Source organism: Peromyscus leucopus, chromosome 7, assembly GCF_004664715.2.
Source record: "Peromyscus leucopus breed LL Stock chromosome 7, UCI_PerLeu_2.1, whole genome shotgun sequence".
Lineage (NCBI taxonomy): Eukaryota > Metazoa > Chordata > Mammalia > Rodentia > Cricetidae > Peromyscus > Peromyscus leucopus.
This window is the reverse complement of record NC_051069.1, coordinates 76,185,817-76,209,334: the sequence shown is the minus strand read 5'-3', so window position 1 is coordinate 76,209,334 and position 23,518 is coordinate 76,185,817. Positions and strand designations below refer to the sequence as shown.

The 23,518-nt window shown below is 42.7% G+C and overlaps 1 protein-coding gene across 2 annotated transcripts in view; it reads left to right on the top strand.

Annotated features, from left to right (window-relative positions):
• Positions 1-9,293, top strand: part of Cep162 (centrosomal protein 162) — a 69,993-nt gene extending 60,700 nt beyond the window's left edge. Inside the window, exons 25-27 of one of the 2 annotated variants that reach the window (XM_028875537.2) lie at positions 354-452; positions 6,772-6,906; positions 8,919-9,293. In XM_028875537.2, coding sequence (XP_028731370.1) covers positions 354-452; positions 6,772-6,906; positions 8,919-9,128 — 444 coding nt within the window. In that variant the 3' untranslated portion in view covers positions 9,129-9,293. The other variant, XM_037207825.1, reaches the window with a different exon arrangement.
• The last annotated feature ends 14,225 nt before the right edge of the window (positions 9,294-23,518 follow it).

Sequence of the window (23,518 nt, the reverse complement as noted above, 5' to 3'; positions counted from 1 at the left end):
TCTTAGAATGTCTGATGGAAAGCTGTTCATGGATTCCAATCCTTTGTCTAAAATTATGACCTGACATTTTTAGTTCAGAGATTATGACTATTATCTTTATTTAATAATCTAACATCCTTCTTAATCACAAAGTATGAAGATAATACTATCCACTTCCAAACTTAGACTTGACTGAGGTTTGCTTCTAAAGGCTTGCTTCAGTCTTGAGCTGGCTTATATTAACTACACAGTATTCAAGGGGAGCCTTATGAACCAAATCCTCCCAACCCTGCTCAGCTTCCAAGATCAGACAAGGTCGTGCGCATTCCGGGATGTGTGGCGGTAGACTAACCCTACTTGTCCTATTTCCCTAGGTACTTATAAAACATTTCCAAGGTCAAGTTAATGAGCTGCAGGGTAAACAAGAATCCCTTGCACTTTCTCAAGTTCGAGAAGAAATCCTACAGAAACAGGTAAGAAATAACCAAAATATTGGACTAAATAAGTTTTTTTTTAGGGATTTCAATTATGTTAATATGTGTATAAATTGTTTTTTTTTCAAACAAATGCACACACTAACATAACCTAGAAGTCTGTCAGTGTAGAAAAATCATTAGTAACTTAGTCTGCTTTCTAAAAGTAATCAGTCTAGATATGAAAATCCAAGTCTGTTTTAATGTGACTTATACAATCAACCTTCATGCATCTTTAACTAGGAAGTCTTGTAGCTTAACTTGTTTGTAGTACAGGCTTCCCAAGCATGACTGCTAAAGAGGCAGCCCCCTCAAATCCAAAGTTCCTTCCCCAATGGCTGAAGACCTGTTACTGCACACTTGGTGAGAAGGGTATTTCTGGAGACATTGTTTCCAGTCACTGTGGAATGTAGGTGGACTCCAGCTGGACCTGGAGATGCAGGCACAGCTATTCCTGTGTGTGACTTCGGCAGCACCAACCAAGCAACAAAGACAGAGAAGCCAAAGGCCCCTAATGGACCCAAAGCCAGCAGAGAGAGGTGACACTGCTTGGTGGTCTATCCCCAGACCCTCTTGTAGGTGGAAATTTCTCTGGTCCTGCCTTGTCCGGCAGTCCAGATGAATGGTCCTGCAGCCACTTATAAAATAATCACTCAGAGGCTTATATTAATTACACACTGTGTGGCCTATGGCTTCAGCTTCTTGCTAGCTGGCTCTTTCATCTTAAATTAACCCATTTCTATAAATCTCTATGTTGCCACATGGCTGTGGGATTACTGGTCTGCTTTTGACCGTGGCGTTACCGGTCTGCAGGCATCCTGTTGCTCCTTCAGCAGTGGCTGGTGTCTCCTCTGACTCCGCCCTTCTTCTCTCTGTATCTCTGCTTAGATTTCCTACCTGGCTGTAAGCTTTCTTGCCATAGGCCAAAACAGCTTTATTTATTATCTTTAAATCAGAAACTAAAGAGAGGCCAAAGGGTCATTGCATGGTGATTTACCGGAAGACACAACAGTTGTAAAGGTGTAGGTACTCAGCACAGTACTGCTGAAGTCCATGAAGCCAAAGGGACAGACTCCAATGCTGACAAGTCATGTAGTCAGGAGACCAGCAAGAAAACATGAACTGAAACACTATGGGGCAAAGTCATTTCATCCAACAACAGAAAGAACATTCTCCAAGGTAAGTCATGCATTAAGCCACAAGTCAAGTCTCAGTATTTTCAAAAATTATAATCTTATTATATAGCCTTAGACCACAGATAAAACTACATGTCAACAAAAAATACGCAAAATGTGGAAAATGAACAACCTTCTCTCAGATGACACATTGTAAAGTGGAGACGTTAAAGGGAAACCGAAGACTCACTCTGGAAACATGACGGGAAAGGACAACATGCAATTCTGTAGCCGTAGCAAGAGCACTGGGAGCTTGTCTAGGGCAAATGTACACGTCAGAGAGAAAGCGTGCAGAACCAAGACGAAAGATTCCTGAAGTGCTTCTTGACAAAACACAAAACTGACAAACTTTTCATTAGATTTGACAAGAGAAAAATCAAAGACCAAAAGGGAGAGATCTTACTGATCTGACCCAGTTCTAAAGGACCATAAGGAAGTTCCTGTGCATCATTATATGAAAACTGGTAGGCCCAAAAGAAATGGATAAGATCCCACATGCAAACACACCAAACGCGAGTCAAGAAGTATGGAATGTAAGAAGAACAACAAAGATAATACAGGCGGGGCAGTAATTTAGTCTGCTGCCTAAAACCGAGAACCCAGTGACCCAGGTTTCTACAAAAGGTTTATTTTAAAAATTCCTCCAGTTCCTTTTCAAATAATCCAAGAAACTGAAGTGAAGAGAACTCTGCCAGTCTTGTTGTGAAGCCATTACTGTGATACCCAAACCACAGGACAAAATATGGGAACTGCAGGCCTGTGTCTGCACTGAGTGTAGATGCAGAAACTGTCAAGGAAATGCTGGCAGCTGAGTTCAAGAGCACATCACAGTGCTCAGACACTGCAGTGCTCATACACGGTGATCACAGTGCTCAGACACTGCAGTGCTCAGACACGGTGATCGCAGTGCTCAGACACTGCAGTGCTCAGACACGGTGATCGCAGTGCTCAGACACTGCAGTGCTCATACAATGTGATCACATTGCTCAGACACTGCAATGCTCAGACACGGTGATCACAGTGCTCAGACACTGCAGTGCTCAGACACTGATCACAGTGCTCAGACACTGCAGTGCTCAGACACGGTGATCACAGTGCTCAGACACAGTGATCACAGTGCTCAGACACTGCAGTGCTCAGACATGGTGATCACAGTGCTCAGACACTGCAGTGCTCATACACTGTGATCACAGTGCTCAGACACTGCAGTGCTCAGACACTGTGATCACAGTGCTCAGACACTGCAGTGCTCATACACAGTGATCACAGTGCTCAGACACTGCAGTGCTCAGACACTGTGATCACAGTGCTCAGACACTGCAGTGCTCAGACACACTGTGATCACAGTGCTCAGACACTGCAGTGCTCAGACACAGTGATCACAGTGCTCATACACTGTGATCACAGTGCTCAGACACTGCAGTGCTCATACACTGTGATCGCAGTGCTCAGACACTGCAGTGCTCAGACACTGATCACAGTGCTCAGACACTGCAGTGCTCATACACAGTGATCACAGTGCTCAGACACTGCAGTGCTCAGACACAATGATCACAGTGCTCAGACACTGCAGTGCTCATACACGGTGATCACAGTGCTCATACACTGCAGTGCTCAGACACGGCAATCACAGTGCTCAGACACTGCAGTGCTCATACATGGTGATCGCAGTGCTCAGACACTGCAGTGCTCAGACACAATGATCGCAGTGCTCAGACACACTGTGATCACAGTGCTCAGACACTGCAGTGCTCATACACGGTGATCACAGTGCTCATACACTGCAGTGCTCAGACACGGCAATCACAGTGCTCAGACACTGCAGTGCTCATACACACTGATCACAGTGCTCAGACACTGCAGTGCTCAGACACTGTGATCACAGTGCTCAGACACTGCAGTGCTCAGACACAATGATCACAGTGCTCAGACACTGCAGTGCTCATACAATGTGATCGCAGTGCTCAGACACTGCAGTGCTCAGACACTGTGATCGCAGTGCTTAGACACTGCAGTGCTCATACACGGTGATCACAGTGCTCAGACACTGATCACAGTGCTCAGACACTGCAGTGCTCAGACACTGATCACAGTGCTCAGACACTGCAGTGCTCATACACTGTGATCACAGTGCTCAGACACTGCAGTGCTCATACATGGTGATCGCAGTGCTCAGACACTGCAGTGCTCAGACACAGTGATCACAGTGCTCAGACACTGCAGTGCTCAGACACAATGATCACAGTGCTCAGACACTGCAGTGCTCATACACGGTGATCACAGTGCTCATACACTGCAGTGCTCAGACACGGCAATCACAGTGCTCAGACACTGCAGTGCTCATACACACTGATCACAGTGCTCAGACACTGCAGTGCTCAGACACTGCAGTGCTCAGACACTGTGATCACAGTGCTCAGACACTGCAGTGCTCAGACATGGTGATCACAGTGCTCAGACACTGCAGTGCTCAGACACCGTGATCACAGTGCTCAGACACTGCAGTGCTCAGACACCGTGATCACAGTGCTCAGACACTGCAGTGCTCAGACACCGTGATCACAGTGCTCAGACACTGCAGTGCTCATACACGGTGATCACAGTGCTCAGACACTGCAGTGCTCAGACACACTGTGATCACAGTGCTCAGACACTGCAGTGCTCATACACGGTGATCAGTGCTCAGACACTGCAGTGCTCAGACACTGCAGTGCTCAGACACGGTGATCACAGTGCTCAGACACTGCAGTGCTCAGACACACTGTGATCACAGTGCTCAGACACTGCAGTGCTCATACACGGTGATCACAGTGCTCAGACACTGCAGTGCTCATACACGGTGATCGCAGTGCTCAGACACAATGATCGCAGTGCTCAGACACACTGTGATCACAGTGCTCAGACACTGCAGTGCTCATACACTGTGATCACAGTGCTCAGACACTGCAGTGCTCATACATGGTGATCACAGTGCTCAGACACTGCAGTGCTCATACACGGTGATCACAGTGCTCAGACACTGCAGTGCTCAGACACTGTGATCGCAGTGCTCAGACACTGCAGTGCTCAGACACAATGATCAGCTGAAGCTCTGGCCAGAGATGCAAGAATGGTTAGGCTTGATACAAAACAGTAAGCATGGTCAAACACCCCTAGGATGAAAGTTTTCCTCTAAAGTCTGGAACAGCAACAAAAGGACAGCCACTGTCACCGCTCTTACTTAGTAATATAATCTTGGCAAAAGAAACTGAAGGCATCCAGCTTTAAAAGGAAGAGGCAGATGATCTCTGTTCGCAAATGATGTGGCATTGTGTGTTGAAAGCCCTACATTCTCCATTTAAAAATACTGTTAAGTGATTTTAAACAAATTCAGAAAAATCACAGGACCCAGAAATCAGCATACAGGGACTGGAGGGATGGCTCTGCACTTAAGAGCACTGGCTGCTCTTCCAGACCTGAGTTCAAATCCCAGCACCCACATGGTGGCTCACAACCATTTGTGACTCCACCTTCAGTGACAGGATCTGGACAAAACACCCACTTACTGTAGTAAAATAACTATTAACTATTAAGATAACTGAGGCTTCTATTGATACTATTTTATACCTACTGAGCATGGATTTAATACTATATTATTTTATATTAATATTGGATGTTAGAAATTAGAAGCTGTAAAATCAGCTGTAGCCCCACTGCCCCAAAATATATTTTGCTACACCTTTTTCTGTTCACACAGGGGTGCAAACAGTGTGGAGGTGCAGTCCTTTGTGTGTGTCTATGTGCATGATTTTTAAAGGTTTAAAGGTCTTTTTTCACCTGAGAATATATTGAAATAGATTTTTCTGTCAGTGTATAGCTCCATTATCTATTCCTTACACCATTTATTTAACACGATTAACAATAGTAGAAACAAGTATATATTATTTGGTCTGAATCGACAATGCTAAGTACATAGATTAGTTTATTTGATTCTAATCATAACCAAGGAGTGGGTACTGTTTTTCCCATTATAAAGGTCAAATTTATACCAAGAAAATGAAATAACTTTACCGTTGTGACCAGCCAGCATACAGGAAGAAATGCTAACAATGGACCCATCAGTAGCAGAAAAATCTAGGTTCTAGAAATACTAAGAATAAAGTAGTCAGGAAAATCCAGCTCTTGTGGCCCTTACATTCTGTGGAATCACACAGTAAACAAGTGTAATAAGCTGAGGCTGGTATCTAGAAAGTTCTTAGCACTAACTCACTGAGGTTTGTCCGTTAAAAGTTCTCTTTGAAGACTCAAGCCAGTGGCATCTGCCTTAGGAGTCCTCCCACCCACCCCTTGGTCCTCCCCACCCTACAGATCCTTGGCCGTGTTAGAATTCTCATTGACTCATTGGCTCCAAAAGACCGGGAATGTGCTACAGGTGTTGCACAAGACAGCAGTGACTTAGAATGACAGAATCATTTTCCAGCCATGAAAAGTTTATGAGGAGCTGGTGATGTAGCCCAGAGCTACACTATACATTGTATAACATGAAAACTGACTCATTCTTCAGGACTCACTCGCAAAAATAAGTTTCCAGAAATTGAAATGTTTGACCATCCATTGTGTATATGATCCCAGAACTCGGGAGGCAGAGCCAGGCGGATCTCTGTGAGTTCAAGGCCAGCCGGGTCTACAGAGTGAGATCCAGAACAGGCACCAAAACTACACAGAGAAACCCTGTCTCGAAAAAAAAAAAAAAAGAAAAGAAAAGAAAAGAAAAAAAAGTCGTGTAGGGGCCATCAGAGACTTACAAATAAAAACTGAGTTCTTCCTATCACTGAACATTGCAGTGCTGCATGACTGAGCTGGACTCTTAATCCTAAAAACAGTCACTAACACCTGGAAGCCGAAGAAAGCGCCCAGCTCATTTGTACCCTGTTAACAGTCATGGGAGAAGGTGGTCCAGACATCTGGAACCAATCAGAATGTGGGTCAGCTCAGCTAGAATGACACTTTATTTCTTGGATGTGAGAGTGGCAGCTATTAATTTCTAGATGAATCCAAGGTGCCACTTGAGAAATTTTATACAAATATTCTTGATTTTCAAGATTATCTCTGAGAACAATGGTTTCCTTGTGATTGTGATGTTTCCATTCCTACTTCAATTGCAGATTACAAAACTCTTGGAAGAATTGAAAGAAGCCAAAGAAAACCACACACCAGAGATGAAACACTTCATGGGCTTAGAGAGGAAGATCAAGCAGATGGAGATGAGGCATAAGCAGAGGGAACAGGAACTCCAACAGGTGAAAAGGCAGGGGTGTGTGCAGCCTGCAGGGAAAAAAAAGCAGGGGTGTGTACAGCCTGCAGGTGAAAAGCAGGGGTGTGTGCAGCCTGCTGGTGAAAAGCAGGGGTGTGTGCAGCCTGCAGGTGAAAAGGCAGGGGTGTGTGCAGCCTGCTGGTGAAAAGCAGGGGTGTGTGCAGCCAGCAGGTGAAAAGCAGGGGTGTGTGCAGCCAGCAGGTGAAAAGGCAGGGGTGTGTGCAGCCAGCAGGTGAAAAAGCAGGGGTGTGTGCAGCCAGCAGGTGAAAAGCAGGGGTGTGTGCAGCCAACAGGTGAAAAGGCAGGGGTGTGTGCAGCCTGCAGGTGAACAGGCAGGGGTGTGTGCAGCCTGCAGGTGAACAGGCAGGGGTGTGTGCAGCCTGCAGGTGAACAGGCAGGGGTGTGTGCAGCCTGCAGGTGAACAGGCAGGGGTGTGTGCAGCCTGCATGTGAAAAAGCAGGGGTGTGTGCAGCCAGCAGGTGAAAAGCAGGGGTGTGTGCAGCCTGCAGGTGAAAAGCAGGGGTGTGTGCAGCCAGCAGGTGAAAAGCAGGGGTGTGTGCAGCCAGCAGGTGAAAAGCAGGGGTGTGTGCAGCCAGCAGGTGAAAAGGCAGGGGTGTGTGCAGCCAGCAGGTGAAAAGCAGGGGTGTGTGCAGCCAACAGGTGAAAAAGCAGGGGTGTGTGCAGCCTGCAGGTGAAAAGCAGGGGTGTGTGGGGCCTGCAGGTGAAAAGCAGGGGTGTGTGCGGCCTGCAGGTGAAAAGCAGGGGTGTGTGCGGCCTGCAGGTGAACAGGCAGGGGTGTGTGCAGCCTGCAGGTGAAAAGCAGGGGTGTGTGCAGCCAGCAGGTGAAAAGGCAGGGGTGTGTGCAGCCTGCAGGTGAAAAGGCGGGGTGTGTGCGTTACTGCGCGCTTTACTGAGCCCCTTCTCTTGCTGTGACTTTTGCACCTCTACCAACGCTTCAAGCGTTCCCATTATCGCTTATTTGTGTTGTATGGATATGGATATCTTTTCTGCATGTGTGTCTGCACCCCAGAAAAGACATCGGACCCCATGGGACTACAGTTCTCGACGATCGTGAGCCGCCATGTGGGTGCTGGGCATTGAACTCAGGACCCCTTGAAGAGCAGACACTGTTCTTAACCACTGAGTCACCTCTCCAGCAACCCCACCCCCTTCATTGTCCTTTTAATTCCTTAAAAGTATGGCTCTGCAGAAAAAGTAAGACTTAAAGCCTCAGATACTTTAATATTGACTTGCCTTATATTTTGAGAGAGAAAACTTATGTCCTTAAGCACTGATGGGTACCTAATAAGTTTTACATTTACTACCCTGGGGACAATTTTTCATATTCCAATCACTTCACATGTTTATAGAATTTTGGTTGGAAGATGGTCATGGATGCATTACGTACCCAGCACTGGGACAGGCTTACTGCATTCACAGACAGAGAACGTGATGCTTTCGGACCGGCCTTGATGCCGACGCTCAACTTGACCCTACAGCGGTTGGTCGACTCCAGCTGCCATGACTGAAGTCTCCTGGATTAGACTGTTGTAAAGCCTGGCTGATTTGTTTTCTAATGAGGCTGCCTTCCTGGCTTGCAAGCTGCATTCTTGAGTGACCTCTACTTGAGGCAAGAAAGCCCTTCGATGTGTGTCTCTTCTTATGAGGACACTAATCCTATCAGCTCAGGGCCCCATCAGTACAACCTGATTTAACCTCATTTCCTCAATCCAATACAGCCACACCAAGGATTAGAGCTACAGCATGTGGTTTTGGGGAGTGATGAGACATTCAGTCCATAAAAGATGGTGAGAAATTTACATAAACCTTTGAAGACAACAACAACAAAAAAAATTAACCTTTACTAAGGTTGATCTGAGTTTCCCCCAAGAAACCCTGGGTGTACCTTCAGTGTACCTGTCCCGTTCTTTAAAACTGTCCGTGTTCCTCGTTTCCACTATGAATTGGAATAATACTGTGAAATGTTCGTGTTTTCAGATAATACAGCAAACACGGCAAGTAGTGGAGAGTGAGCAAAACAAGGAGGTCGAGAAATGGAAGAGACTGGCCCAGTTGAAGAACCGGGAGCTGGACAAGTTCCGCACGGAGCTCGACTCCATGCTGGACGTTCTGCAGGAGCTGCACCGGCAGGGCGTGGTTGTGCCCGTCGTCCCTCTCGGGGATGAAGTAAACACGGCCGAGTTCTAGTGGCAGCTGGGATCCGAGTGACCCCATGGGAAGACGGATGAAAACGAGCCACTGTCGGGCAGCTTTTGAAAAAAAACGAGGCTCCGCTAGACAGGCGTGTGTGATGGCCAGAGCAGCAATGCTAGCCAGAATAAACTGCCCCGAACCGACAAGGGAAAGAACGTTTGTCAGTCACGGTGTGGTTTACTGGAAACGGTTAACTAATCACATTGGAGATGACTCCACGAGCAGGTCCCATAATGTCGGAAGACCACGACGGGCAAGGTTTATTACCGAAGGGCTCGCTCCCAGGCTACAGCAGAGGGAGAGCGGGGCTTGTCCTCAGCCACATTCCATAGATTAAAGGTGTACTTTTCATTATCCGTGGGACAGGAGAGCGGCTCTTTCTCGTGACATGGGTGGAGGAATGTGAGCTGCACGTGGGGGTCAGTCTCATCAACTGCCCGCTGAGCCATGGAGAGCTCAGTAATTTAAATGGCAGCCGTAACTTCTGTACAGGGAAACAGCAGCAAGTTCTCTTGGGTTTTTGGACCTGATATAAATTGACAGCTAATGGCACAGTTTGATGTATCCATTCCTAGGCCAGGTCTAGTAAATGGCAGTCCTAATTTTTGGCAGCTCTAAAATTATAAACAATATAAGAAGTTTTACCTTTTCTGTTGAAAAAGAAATACTATGTACATTAGAAAAAATAAAATAGCTCTAGCTTATCTTACAATCCCATTTTTTTTTTTTTAAAAGCAGATCAGAAACGTGTGAGATGATGGTAGACCAAAGCTGCAGCCAGTTTGCCTTCAAGGGTCTCTCCCAGTCTGTCTTACAGCCCCTTGCTGGAGAGCATGCTGTTCATGAAGACACACTTGGTGTCTGTCCTGGGCGCTCCTAATCATCCAGAACACCTGGTTGCTCTTAGTAGCCCTGGGGAGCATAAGAGCTACATAGTAAATTTTAATTTTTAGTCACTTACAAGAAACTGTGAGCTAAATCTTTAGAATATATTTTACATTAATAACCCATTTCGATTTGGACTACATTCCAGCTGCATGTGCCAGTAAATGCAATTCTGAGGTAATACTTGTAAAGTAGAACATTTCATAAGGGACAGGTGAGCGAGCCTAGTGAAGTCATGAGCAAAGGCTGTGAAGGGTGTGTGTGTGTGTGTGTGTGTGTGTGTGTGTGTGTGTGTGTGTGTGTAGCACCTGTTAAATACAAGTGTAATTACTGTCTTAATGCCAACATTCTGTAGTGTGTTTTTTTCTGAGAGGGGAGTAAAAAAGCATATCATTTTCAATTTTCTCTTGTACAACATTTCAAAGTTAAAATACAAATAATTTATTTTATTATTTAGGTGTTGTGTGTTTATCAGTATACATGCCTATGAATATATAGCTTCCCACCCCACCCTGTCCTTTTGACTGATTCTATATATGAGCCATTCAAAGTATAAAGCTGGTTCTGAAACACAAGGAAAACTTACAGAAAAGGTTGGTGTTGACTAGTAAGCCAAGTCCACATACATTATTTCTGTCTGTACGTGGATGCCCTTCATGGCCATTTTGCCTTGAGGAATGGGGCTTGGCATATCCTGGAGCAGTTGCAGTCCTACTGGTCCATCCAATCTGAACATCCTTGTCTCCTAAGGTGGGCTGCTACAGTGGTCTAGAGAATGCACAGGAGAGGGTGGCATGCTTAACACACAGTGACTCTTCGTGAAGTAATGGTGTTCAGAGGGCCCTGTTTACTACTGCATGGTCCCTAAGAGTCTAGTTCTCTTGTTGAGCTTCGTCTTGGAAACAGTGGGGGGAGGCATCCTGGCTTTACTGGTGCAGATGTGTTTAGAGGCTAAGATGGCTTAAGAATGAGAGAGTAGTGAAGAGCATAGAACCCAATTTTTAGTAGCAGTAGGATGGAGGCTATGACCCTACAGTTTGGGGTGACATGGTGTGAAGGCTCTGACAGAGCTCGGGATGTGGAGCTGCTAAATTCCAGTGCGATTTTCTTCCTTTTTGACAGTACAGGGAATCCGACCCAGAGTGCCATAGATGCCAGGCAAGCGCCCTTTTTAGTTTTGAGACAGTCTTGCTGTGTGGCCCAGATTTAAGTCCAACTTGAAATCCTCCTGCCTTGGTCTCCTCAGTGCTAGGGCTACAAGTGTGTATCACCCAAGTGAGCTTCAATTAGAGCTTTTCTTTCTGATAGTGCTGGTGTTCTAGTTTTCAGACAGGATCTCATCTAGTTCAGTGCTGGAATTTGAATCCAGTGCTCTGAACTATACATCCCCAGCCTGATGAACTCTATTCAGAAGTAGGCAATAGCAGCTTTTCACCACAAGAGGGAATTAACCTTGCATTGACTCAAACATCAATGGCCTATCCTAAGGCAGGTGCCAAGCGAGATAATGCTGGTTTACCTTGAAGCAGAAAGCCACCAACCCTGGTTGCTTCTATACCTGTAAGTGGACTTAAGTCCCAATAAGCTCCCAAAGGTGAGATATGAACTGTAACCCACAAGGAGGTGTGGGTTTTCTAATTTATACAAGTAGATTCCAAGGGATTAATGGAAAAATGCATATGAAGGAACATGAAGTTGGATCAGACTAAACATACTGATATGCATCCACAAAAGCAGAGATTCTGAATAAAGAACTCATCAGATTGGGGATGTAGCTCCATCAACAGAGTGATTATCTAGCATTCACAAAGACCTGGCTTCAAATTCCAGCACTGAAATAGATGAGATCCTATCTCAAAACTAAATTTTGCATTTCAAGAAGTTAGAAAGGGCTTCTAACAGTTTGTTTGGCTGAAACATGGATCAAAAACAGCTGATAGCAAATTGGAGATGTTTAGGGATAGAAATGTTACCATGTAATTGTCAAATGTATTAATATGCTACAAGGATTGTGGGAGGCCAGCTCCCACCTCTGGAAGGGTTCTTATGAGAGAGGGATAAGAAAAGATTACCTAGAAAGAGGCCTGGAAGACTAGAAGACAGACAGAAACACAGGATAGCTTCAGGAGGGCCTGGATCACTACCCAATGGCTCAAAGTGTAGTGGTGTTTGCTTCACCCATGACCGAAAGAAGAAAGGCAGAGGCAGAAAGATGTGAGCCCACTGCTGAAGGAGCAGCAAGATGTCAGCAGATGGGTAACACCACAGTCACATGGTAACAGATTTCTAGAAATGGGTTGATTTGCCATGAAAGAGCTAGCTGACAAGCAGCTAAAGCCATAGGCCATACAGTTTGTAAGTAATATAAGCCTCTGTGTATTGATGTAACTAACCTTCTTATTAAATAAGAAACACAGAAACAATGTAAAGGAGAAAGCCGAGAGGTCAGAGCTCAGAGCTAAAATCTCACCCTTCCTCCTGCTGTCCCAGCTTCTGGAAAAGAGACCTACTTCCTGTCGGTTCGTTTTTTTATAGTATGTTGTTCTGCCTTCTCATTGGTTGTAAACCCAAACACATGACTGCCTCGTCACTGTCTGAATGTACAGCCCCCTAGGTCTTAAAGGCATATGTCTCCAATGCTGGCGATATCCCTGAACACACAGAGATCTTATGGGATTAAAGGCGTGTGCCACCACCGCCACACTCTTGCTATGGCTCTAATAGCTCTGACCCCCGGACAACTTTATTTATTAACATACAATCAAAATAATATTTCAGTACAATTAGATTACCACCACATTTCCCCTTTTCTATTTTAATAAAAAGAAAAAAAGCAAAAGGTTATAACTAACAAAAGAAAAACTATATACAAAAGTACAATAACTATATACAATATATACAAGTAATAAATACCTAAACAGGTATTTGACAAATCAGAGAAAATAATTCCATTATCTATCCTATTTTGGTAAATCCAAGATGTATCTAATGCACTTTCTATCCTAATTAATTTTCAACTATAACTAACTAATCTTCAACCATAACTAACTAATCTTCAACTCCCTCAGAGACCCAAGAAGGGAATAATATTAGCTAACAAAAATAAAAACAGGAAGTGCATGCAAGCAACTTCCAAAAAATTTTGTGAGTTGACAGAAACAGCCAGCTGCCTGGGCAGTCACCTAAGGTTTCTCCGCAGTGTTGGGGCATCATCTTCAGCCTATAGGCTTAGTGTATCTGACAGACTCATTTGTGAAGTAGGATGTACACAAGGTCAACAGTTCAACCTCACATTGGGTGAGAGCAGTCCACGTACCAGAAACACCTGAATTCCACTAGTGTCCTGTCATGATTCAGGATTTTAAATTCTGGAAATTGTTGACAGTTTTTAATTCAGCTGTCCATTCTTCTTGGCTGTGTATATATGGCTTCATCTCAGCATCCCTTCTTCTCCACATCCCTCTATTAAATGCCAGTCTAGTTTTGAGAGGCATGAGCTTTCAGCTGCTGTTCCATTGTACAACAGAATCCATCGGCCCTCTGCCTGTTAAGCTGCCTTCGAAGAAAAGGGCACTGTACCTTTTCCGGATGCGAAGGCCACTTCAGGGATGGGGCCATATTGTCCTGGCCTCAGAAGATGCCTTTTGATAAAGCCATAACCACACTTGTTTTGGCAAGAATCAGGAGTCCCTTGTTTCGTGATCTGTCTGTCCATTTTGTCCTGTTGATTCGAGGATACTTTGTTGTCCAGTGGCTAACTTTTGCCAGAATGAAAGTTGACTCCATATGCAGTTTCTTCAATGCCCATATTTTCTCTAAAGTAGATTGGTACTGCCAGAAGCCAACATGTCTCAAAAAAGAAAAATTTTCTAAGTTATTAAAACATTTTAAATGCCATATTCTGTAGATCTCTGAAGGGTTTGAAGATGACCTGTCTAAAACATCTCTGCTCAATTTTTAAAACATATCTAATATGACTACAAGTTCTATGATAATGTCTAACTACTAGCTTTCATTTCTTTATATCCTAATAGTTGATAATAACATTCAAGGATCAGAAATTTGCATTACATTGTTAAATGGATGGAATAAATACAATTAGAAATATACATATAGCATTTTGTAACAATATCAGTTTCAAATTTGTATACAATATAAAACAATTCAATGTAAAGTATTTAAAACTAGTAATTGTCTTTTTCTTTTCTTTCTTTCTTTTTTTTTCTTTTTTTTTTTAAACAAGTACCTTAAATCTAATCTCCTTTGCTTAGCCTTTTTCCTAACCCTTGACAATAACTTGTAACCAACCCCCCTAAATACTGAAAATTATCCCAGACCCAAAACCCATTAAAAAGACCAAAAACCCACCCGCCCCATACCACCTCTTTGGAAATGTGGGCGTCGTATTCTTAAAATTGCTTCCTGCTGGGTATGGGCGAAGTTTTCTTTACCCTGAAAGAAAAATTTTAGGTTAATTGTCAAATTCTAGGAGAGGTAACTATATCCTTCATTATCCAGTCTGTGTATAATGCCAAAGTTCAGGGTTTATCTCAAGTCCTTATTCAAGTAGTCTTTGAGACTGGATCATCTCAGCTAGTCATCTCAAAATTGCTCTGAGCACCTTATAGTTCAAAGCTGATCTATGGATGATGTTTGTCAGCTTAATGATATTATTATTGTCCACGTGGAATTGTTGTTGTTGTGGGGCCCCATCTTCTTTCTGGAGACTTCAGTTGATGTTAGGCCTGGCCGTGATTTCCTGCAGAAAACTGATAAGAGACTCCAACACAAAAACATATATATGCAGCTAGCCTTTTTTCTAGAATTAGTTAGTACTCTATGTGACCATTCATATCTTAACAAAGTTTAAAATGTATATATATATTAATCTTGTAAATTTTGATATAAAATTTATACTTTGAGAAAAGTTTAAAGAATCAGAATAGAATCAAAGAGTTGAGATTAGTAATAGAATAGTCCCTTAATTAATTTTGCTTTTGTCCTGTACCATAGCAGAAGATGGCTCTTATTCTGGCCTGATACAGGGAGTTTGCATTTTCCTTTTAACAACATGCTTGAGTTTAAAGAAGGAGAGAGCCATTCTCCAACTCCAAAGTCAGCTTTAAATTTTAATTGAACTGGGACTATTAGAAAACCAATAGTGTTAAATCTTTAGAGAAAAGCAGAAACAAACATTTGGGAAGACATAAAAAATTTTTTAGATAATATATACCCATACACCGTTTCACTCTGTTTCTTGGGATAGATGATTTGTCACTTTTCTTCAGTTGTCTCATTTGTCCAGTGTTCTTCAGATTCCTTAACCTTCATTCTCCTACAAGACAAAAACAAAAACCTTTCCCCAAGACTAATTTTGGGGATGTTTCCTTTTGACAAGTTATTATCTGATTAAATGAAAAGGCATGTGTTATTGATACAAGTTAGTTTAAATTGGATGTTCATGCTGGTTGATGAACTATCACCTCCTCAATTAAGAGGTCTCTCTTGTTCAAATCGAACCTTTATCAATTTTGATGGTACCCACAGCTTATCTTCTCCTGTAGAAACAAAAGCAAAACCTCGTCCCCAATGTAATACATACCCTGGTTTCCATTCTGAGGTCAGCACATCCTTAAAGTATATAGGCTGATTTAATTCTGTAGTTTTTTCTATTATCCAATGTCTCTCTGCAGCTGTTGTTCCTTTCTCATTGGCATTCAGAAAATTCAAAGTTAGAAGAGCATTATGCAGTCTATTTCTGGGGGTTTTTGTTACCCATTTCTGTTTATTTAGCATATCCTTTAGAGTTCTGTTTGATCTTTCTATAACTGCTTGACCTGTAGGATTATGTGGTATGCCTGTAATATGCTTTATATTGTAATAAGCAAAAAACTGTTTCATTTTAACAGAGACATATGATGGAGCATTGTCAGTTTTGATTTGTGCAGGTATACCCATGATGGCCATAACTTCTAGCAAATGAGTGATTACAGAATCAGCTTTTTCAGAACTCAAAGCAGTTGCCCATTGAAATCCAGAAAAAGTATCAATGGTGTGGTGTACATATTTCAGTTTTCCAAATTCTGCAAAGTGAAACACATCCATCTGCCAGATTTCATTTCTCTGAGTACCCTTTGGGTTACATCCTGCTGGTAATGGCGTTTGATTGTAGAAGGAACAAGTAGGACATTTCTTTACTATTTCTTTGGCTTGTTGCCAGGTTATGGAAAAATCCTTTTTTAAACCTTTACTATTAACGTGATGTTTTTTATGAAATTCTGAGGCCTCCAGCACATTTCCTATCAATAATTTATCAATCTCATCATTGCCTTGTGCTAGAGGGCCTGGCAGACCAGTATGGGATCGAATGTGAGTTATATATAAAGGATGATTCCTTTTCCTGATTGTATCTTGTAATTGAATAAATAGTGAAGTTAATTCTGAAGCATCAGGGATAAATTCTGCAGTCTCAATATGTAACACCACTCTTTCAGCATACTGAGAGTCAGTTACTATGTTGAGAGGTTCTGAAAAATCCATTAATACCAACAGAATAGCATACAATTCTGATTTTTGAACTGAATTATACGGACTTTGAACCACTTTACTTAAATTTTCTGATTTGTAACCTGCCTTTCCTTCTTTGTTGGCATCTGTATAAAATGTACGAACTCCAGATATGGGTTTTTGCCGTACAATTCGAGGCAAGATCCAATCAGCTCTCTTTATAAGATCAATTCTATTACTTTTGGGATATTTGCTGTTAATTTCTCCCAAAAAATTACTGCAAGCTCTTTGCCAAGGTTCACTTTCTGTCCATAATTTTTCAATGTCCTCCTTAGTTAATGGTACGACAATTTCTGCTGGGTCTATGCCTGCTAATTGACGAAGTCTCAATTTTCCTTTGTAAATCAAGTCAGAGATTTTTTCCACATAAGTTTTTAATTTTTTATTTGGTTTATTTGGTAAAAATATCCATTCCAATATAATATCTTCCCTCTGCATTAATATTCCAGTAGGAGAACGCCTAGAAGGTAAAATAACCAAAATGCAATCCATCTTTGGATCAATACGATCCACGTGTCCTTCATGCACTTTCTTTTCTACCAAGGCCAATTCTTTCTCAGCTTCAGGTGATAATTCTCTTGGACTATTTAAGTCCTTGTCACCTTCTAAGGTTCTGAACAAATTAGTCAGTTCATCATTTTTTACCCCAACAATAGTTCGTAGATGAGAAATATCTCCAAATAATCTTTGAAAGTCATTAAGAGTCTGTAGTCTATCTCTCCGAATTTGCACCTTTTGGGGTCTAATTTTTTGTAGCTCTATTTTATATCCTAAATAATTAATAGAATCTCCTCTTTGTATCTTTTCAGGAGCAATTTGTAATCCCCAGCAAGGCAAAATTTTCTTTACTTCTTCAAACATTATTTCTAAAGTATCTACATTTGAGTCAGCTAGTAAAATATCGTCCATATAATGATAAATTATAGATTTAGGAAATTTTTTACGTATCACTTCCAATGGCTGTTGTACAAAATATTGGCACAGAGTTGGGCTATTCAACATTCCCTGTGGGAGGACCCTCCATTGAAATCTTTTAACCGGTTGAGAATTATTATAAGTAGGCACTGTAAAAGCAAATCTTTCTTTGTCTTTTTCTTGTAAGGGTATTGAAAAGAAACAGTCTTTTAAATCAATAACTATGAGAGGCCATCCTTTTGGTAACAGAGTAGGCAAAGGCATCCCAGATTGTAGAGAGCCCATTGGCTGAATTACTTTGTTAATTGCCCTAAGGTCTGTTACCATTCTCCATTTACCAGATTTCTTTTTAATAACAAATACAGGAGAATTCCAAGGGCTGGTTGATTCTTCAATATGCTGAGCATTTAACTGTTCTTCTACCAGCTCTTCTAAAGCCTGGAGTTTCTCTGTTGTTAAAGGCCATTGCTGGACCCATACAGGCTTGTCTGTTAACCATTTTAAAGGTAGAGCTGTTGGTGTCTTTGGAAGATCATCAGTTATTGTGCCCTGTTCTTGTATAATATGGATGGCTGGTGACCACTCATTAGAACAATATCTTCTAATATTTCTCTCAGTAACATGTGCTAGTTTATGATTTGTTTCTGAGATTGGAGGGATGTTAATCTGAGTATTCCATTGTTGCAACAAGTCTCGACCCCACAGGTTCATAGTTATGTTAGCCACATATGGTTTTAATTTTCCTCTCTGTCCTTCTGGACCTATACATTTGAGCCATCTTGCACTCTGTTTCACCTGAGATAATGTCCCAATTCCTAACAGTTGAACGTTTACCTCCTGAAGAGGCCAAGTTGGATGCCAAAATTCTGGTGCAATTATGGTAACGTCTGCACCTGTGTCTACCAGACCAGACAACAAAACACCATTTATTTTTATTGTTAATTTTGGTCTTTGTTCATTAATAGAAGTTTGCCAAAAAATTTTCTTTATGTTTTCTCCTGAATTTTCTATTCTCTCTGTTTCATCATCCTGACCAGCATGATTTATTCCAATAGGCATTTGGTTATTTAATCGCTCTCCAGAGCAGGCATTTCCTCTATGGTTGCAGGAAAGGGTTGAACTGGATTTGCACTGGGGGCCTGCGTGAGGCCCCTCTGGGAGTTTCCCGAAGACTGAGGCAAAGGATTACCCTGTCTGTCCTTTGTTGATCTACATTCGTTGGTCCAGTGTTTTCCCTTACCACACCTTCTGCATACTCCAGAAGGAAGGGGCATTCTGTTGCCATTGTTCCTTGAAGAAACATTGTTTTTGGGAATGACCTGTCTACAGTCCCTTTTCAAATGTCCTTGCTTTCCACATCCAAAACATCTAACACTCCTCAAACCTTTTGAAATTACTTCTCCTACCCATGTATCATCATGCTCATCAGCTTCAACATTGTTTCTCTAATCCAATCTTCCATAGGTGCAGATCTTGCCCTTAATGGCCTGATTATTCTTTTGCATGCTGCATTCGCATTCTCAAAGGCCAAAGATTCAATTATTGCCTTACTAGCTTCTGAATCTGAGACCATTCTCTTTACTGCTGAAGCCAGTCTTTGTAAAAAATCTGTAAAAGACTCTTTTGGGCCTTGCATCACCTTTGTAAATGACTCAGATTTTTTCCTGGTTCCTCAACTCTGTCCCATGCATTCAAGGCTGCCGTTCGACATAAAATTAGGGTTTGGACAACTTATAAACATTGTGTTTGTGCTGAAGCATATTGGTCTTCGCCCATAAGCTGATCCTGGCAAACTTGTATTCCTTTATCCCTCCATTGTTTTTCTATGTTTTTAGCCTCCTCCTTAAACCAAGTCAGAAATTGAAGTCTCTGGCTGGGTTCCAGAACACCTTGTGCAAGGTCCCGCCAGTCCTGTGGTACTCTCCTATTATATGTTGACCAAGAGTTTAACATTTGCTTTACATATGGGGAATGCATGCCATAAGATACTATTGCCTCCTTAAACCTTTTTAAATCCAACATTTCAATTGGAGCCCAATTATTTTGTGTAGCCATTTGATCAGGCATCTGCTGTACGGTTACAGGATAAATTAAGGGTGACTGTGTGAAAACAGGCTTTCTTTCTGCAACCTTATGATCCCGACTTGAAACAACTTCACTGTTAATTTCTTCTGTCTGAATTTTTACAGGTTTAACAAGTTCTTCTAAAGCTGTTATCCTGGCACTTAAATTGACTATCTTTTTAAATATTAAAATGTGGATTATTATAGTGATAAGGTGCATAATTCCACCAATACTAATATTATATAGTTGTTCCATTGTCAGACTGCCTAAAATTTCGAACAAAAACCAATTTTCTTCCAATGTACACATAAAACCCATTTGTTTTTTAATGTGGAAAAAATTTCTCTTTTAGATAGTTTCCTTTAAAATATCTGATATGTTATGACTTACCAAATCTGCGTAGAACAGTAGAAATCCGAGGGGATTTTCAAAGCAGCCACCTAGTGTCCCAGGTGTAAATCCAAAGAGAAAGAGAAAAAGAGAGAGAGAGAGAGAGAGAGAGAGAGAGAGAGAGAGAGAGAGAGAACAAGAAAGCGTAGCTGGCTAAAGTTTAAATGCAGCCACGTGTTCCCTCTTGTGCCGAGTCAAGGCTTGGGTCTGGCTTCCTTAAGTTCCGACCACGTGCGTTGGCTTTACAGGCAGGGCCCTGTTCGGCAGGGCTACTCTGAGTTGTTTGTAGCACCAGCTTTAAGCAAGCAGGATTTAAGCAAGCAGCTCACCGATAGTCCAGCCTGAGGTCAAGCAGAACTAGACCCAGGCTAAGAAGCCGCTGCTCGGACTAAGAAGCCGATCGCCGCCAGCCGCCGCCGCCGCCGCCGCCGCCGTCGCGGGCCGCCTGCCGCCCTTGCGGGAAAGCGGACCTGCCGCCAAGCCAAGCAGTTTTTAATGGATTCTTGTCACGTTGGGCGCCAGATATTGATGTAACTAACCGTCTTATTAAATAAGAAACACAGAAACAATGTAAAGGAGAAAGCCGAGAGGTCAGAGCTCAGAGCTAAAATCTCACCCTTCCTCCTGCTGTCCCAGCTTCTGGAAAAGAGACCTACTTCCTGTCGGTTCGTTTTTTTATAGTATGTTGTTCTGCCTTCTCATTGGTTGTAAACCCAAACACATGACTGCCTCGTCACTGTCTGAATGTACAGCCCCCTAGGTCTTAAAGGCATATGTTTCCAATGCTGGCGATATCCCTGAACACACAGAGATCTTATGGGATTAAAGGCGTGTGCCACCACCGCCACACTCTTGCTATGGCTCTAATAGCTCTGACCCCCGGACAACTTTATTTATTAACATACAATCAAAATAATATTTCAGTACAATTAGATTACCACCACATCTGTGTGTTTACTTGGGTCAGAGCAGCTGAGGGTGAGAGAGGTTTGTCTGGACCATTGGGGACAAGGCAGAGACCTGGAAACTTCTGGCTACATTGAAGGTTTATTCAAATGGATTTTTACAACATGCCAAAGGGAGAAGCAAGAGACCTCCCCCTTGCAAGATCAAAGCACACCATACAGCCAAGTGTAGACCCTTCCAAACACCTGGTAAACACGCCCATAGTCAAATCATCCCCTTATACAGCCCTGCTGGGTAAAGCAAGCTCAGATACTCAGACCCTGAGTAAATTCTCACTAGGAAACCTCTGTGGGCCTCCACAAAGAGTCCAGGAGACCACTCTGCCAGCCTACATGTTTATTTAGGTGGACTTTCTATTATTTAAGTTTTTGTAGCAGCTTCTTGCAAGACATTTTTTTTCCATCCTGATGACTGATGGGCTGTTGCTAGAGTTTTCCCCAGTCCTGCCTGGCCCATGGTCAGGACAAATCTCTCTCACCTGCCAGGTCCGCAGCTGTTCAAGCCCAATCAAGTAAACACAGAGACTTATATTGCTTACAAACTGTATGGCCGTGGCAGGCTTCTTGCTATCTAATTCTTCTATCTTAAATTAACCCATGTCTATTAGTCTATAAGTTGCCACATAGCTCATGGCCTTCCGGTACCTTACATCTCCCTTGTCATGGTGGCGGCGGCTGCCAGTGTCTCTCTGCCTCATCCTTCCACTTCCCCGAATTCTCTCCTTGTCCTGCCCATACTTCCTGTATGGCTACTGGCCAATCAGTGTTTTATTTATTAACCAGTCAGAGCAACACATTTGACATACAGAATATCCCACAGCAATGGGCCCCTTTGAATTAACTCCAAAGGAAGGGACAGTGCACATCTTGGCTCTTTACCAGAAAACCTGTTCGATAGTAGTCTTATAATCTATATATAAGGTTTTATATATAGATTATATATCTATAATATAACCTATTTATAATCTCCTTGGCGTTCAGAAAGTCGTCTCCATTCAGGGCCTGAGAATCAACTTGTTCTTCTGACCATAAGCAATGTCAGCAGGGTGTGTTAGAAAAGTATATACGAATGTGTAAGAACAGCGATGCTTTGCCAGGAGGGAAGAGCCTTCTAATGGGCCTCAGCAAAGCCTGTTGCCTCCACCTTCCTTCCTTCTCTCTGGTAGCTTCTATTTTAAGAAGTGGCATTGTGATCCTTTTCTGTCCTTTGGCATTACAAACTATAAGAGGAGGCAATTATAGTCTGTAACCCATCACTTGCAAAATTGGTGTGTTATTAGGGGCATGAGATAGGGCCCTGGCACTGATAGATGCTTGACTAGGTCCATCCTGGATGACTTTCAAGCCTCCTAATTTCTAACTAGCTTCCCAATAGTTTCATGACTCTTACAAGAAAACCTGCTGCAAAAGTACCACAGAAATTAGTGCCTTCATGGCAATGACTACTCTGCTATAGTGTTTTATAAAACTAAGTTTACTAAGAATTTTTTTAAAACAGCATCTTGCCATGTGATCCAGGGTGGCTTTGAACTCCTGGCATTCCTCCTGTCTCAGCCTCCTATGTGCTGGAATTTTTATAGGCATGCCATTCTGGATTTAAAAATCAAAATGCTCTGAGTTTCTCAAATCATTATTTGAGATTCTATTTAGGACAAAATTCTGGGAGTGCTTTTCTCATTATAAAGCAGCCTTTAAAATCATGATGCTTTTCTAAGGATTAATGGGTGATGCCAATAATAGGATTCTCATAATATCACCAGAAGTAGTGAGAGTGGAAAGGAAGAAAAAACAAAATGGAAGCATTCATAAGTGCCCTCAGCATGACATTGATGACGGGAGAAATCATCAGCCAGGTGAGCGTTACCTGGCATCACTGAGTGTGGCAGGAAAGCTGACTCGCTCATGCAGAGATGCTATCGTCATGCAGCTGGTTCTATTCAGTATAAGGAGTTTAAGCTGCACATCACTGGGAAAGACATGACCAAAATTCCAGAAGGCAGCAGGCCGGCAAGTGCAGGGGCACACCAGTGACTGCTCCCACAGGAGGGCCAGAACAGGGCTGGGCATACAGTAGCTCGAGGAAGGATCCAATTCCTCCAAGGGTACCCTAATGAGGGGCTGTCCCTGAGACACAGCCATTGTCATCACGAGCCATTTAGAGTTTGAGTCCTTTGGCAAGGTATTATCCCATTAGTCCTGAAAGTGAAGCACCATAAACAAAGACAGAAAAGCTAGAGACGTAGGACAATGAGCTGAACAGTCCCAAATATGTTAAGTGCCCCTAACATGATGCAGGAAATTGTTTGAATAAGCCGAAGTGGACAAGAGAGATCTTGCAAGGTAAAATTATTCATGAAGAAACAGGCTGATAAATACTCAGCTAAGGCCACATTCTCCCATCCAAAGACAAAGGACCATTCCAAAAGAGGTATAGGCTCAGAATGTAAGTTACAGTCTACTGTGTGCCATCATGAATGTGCCCCATCTCATCTCATCTTGGAAGCTCAGCATCAGGCTAGGTTAGTTCTTAGGTGAGAGGATATGAAGTCACAAGCTACACTGAAACCTAGTAGAATTGTCGTCTCCCTTGAGTTTTGA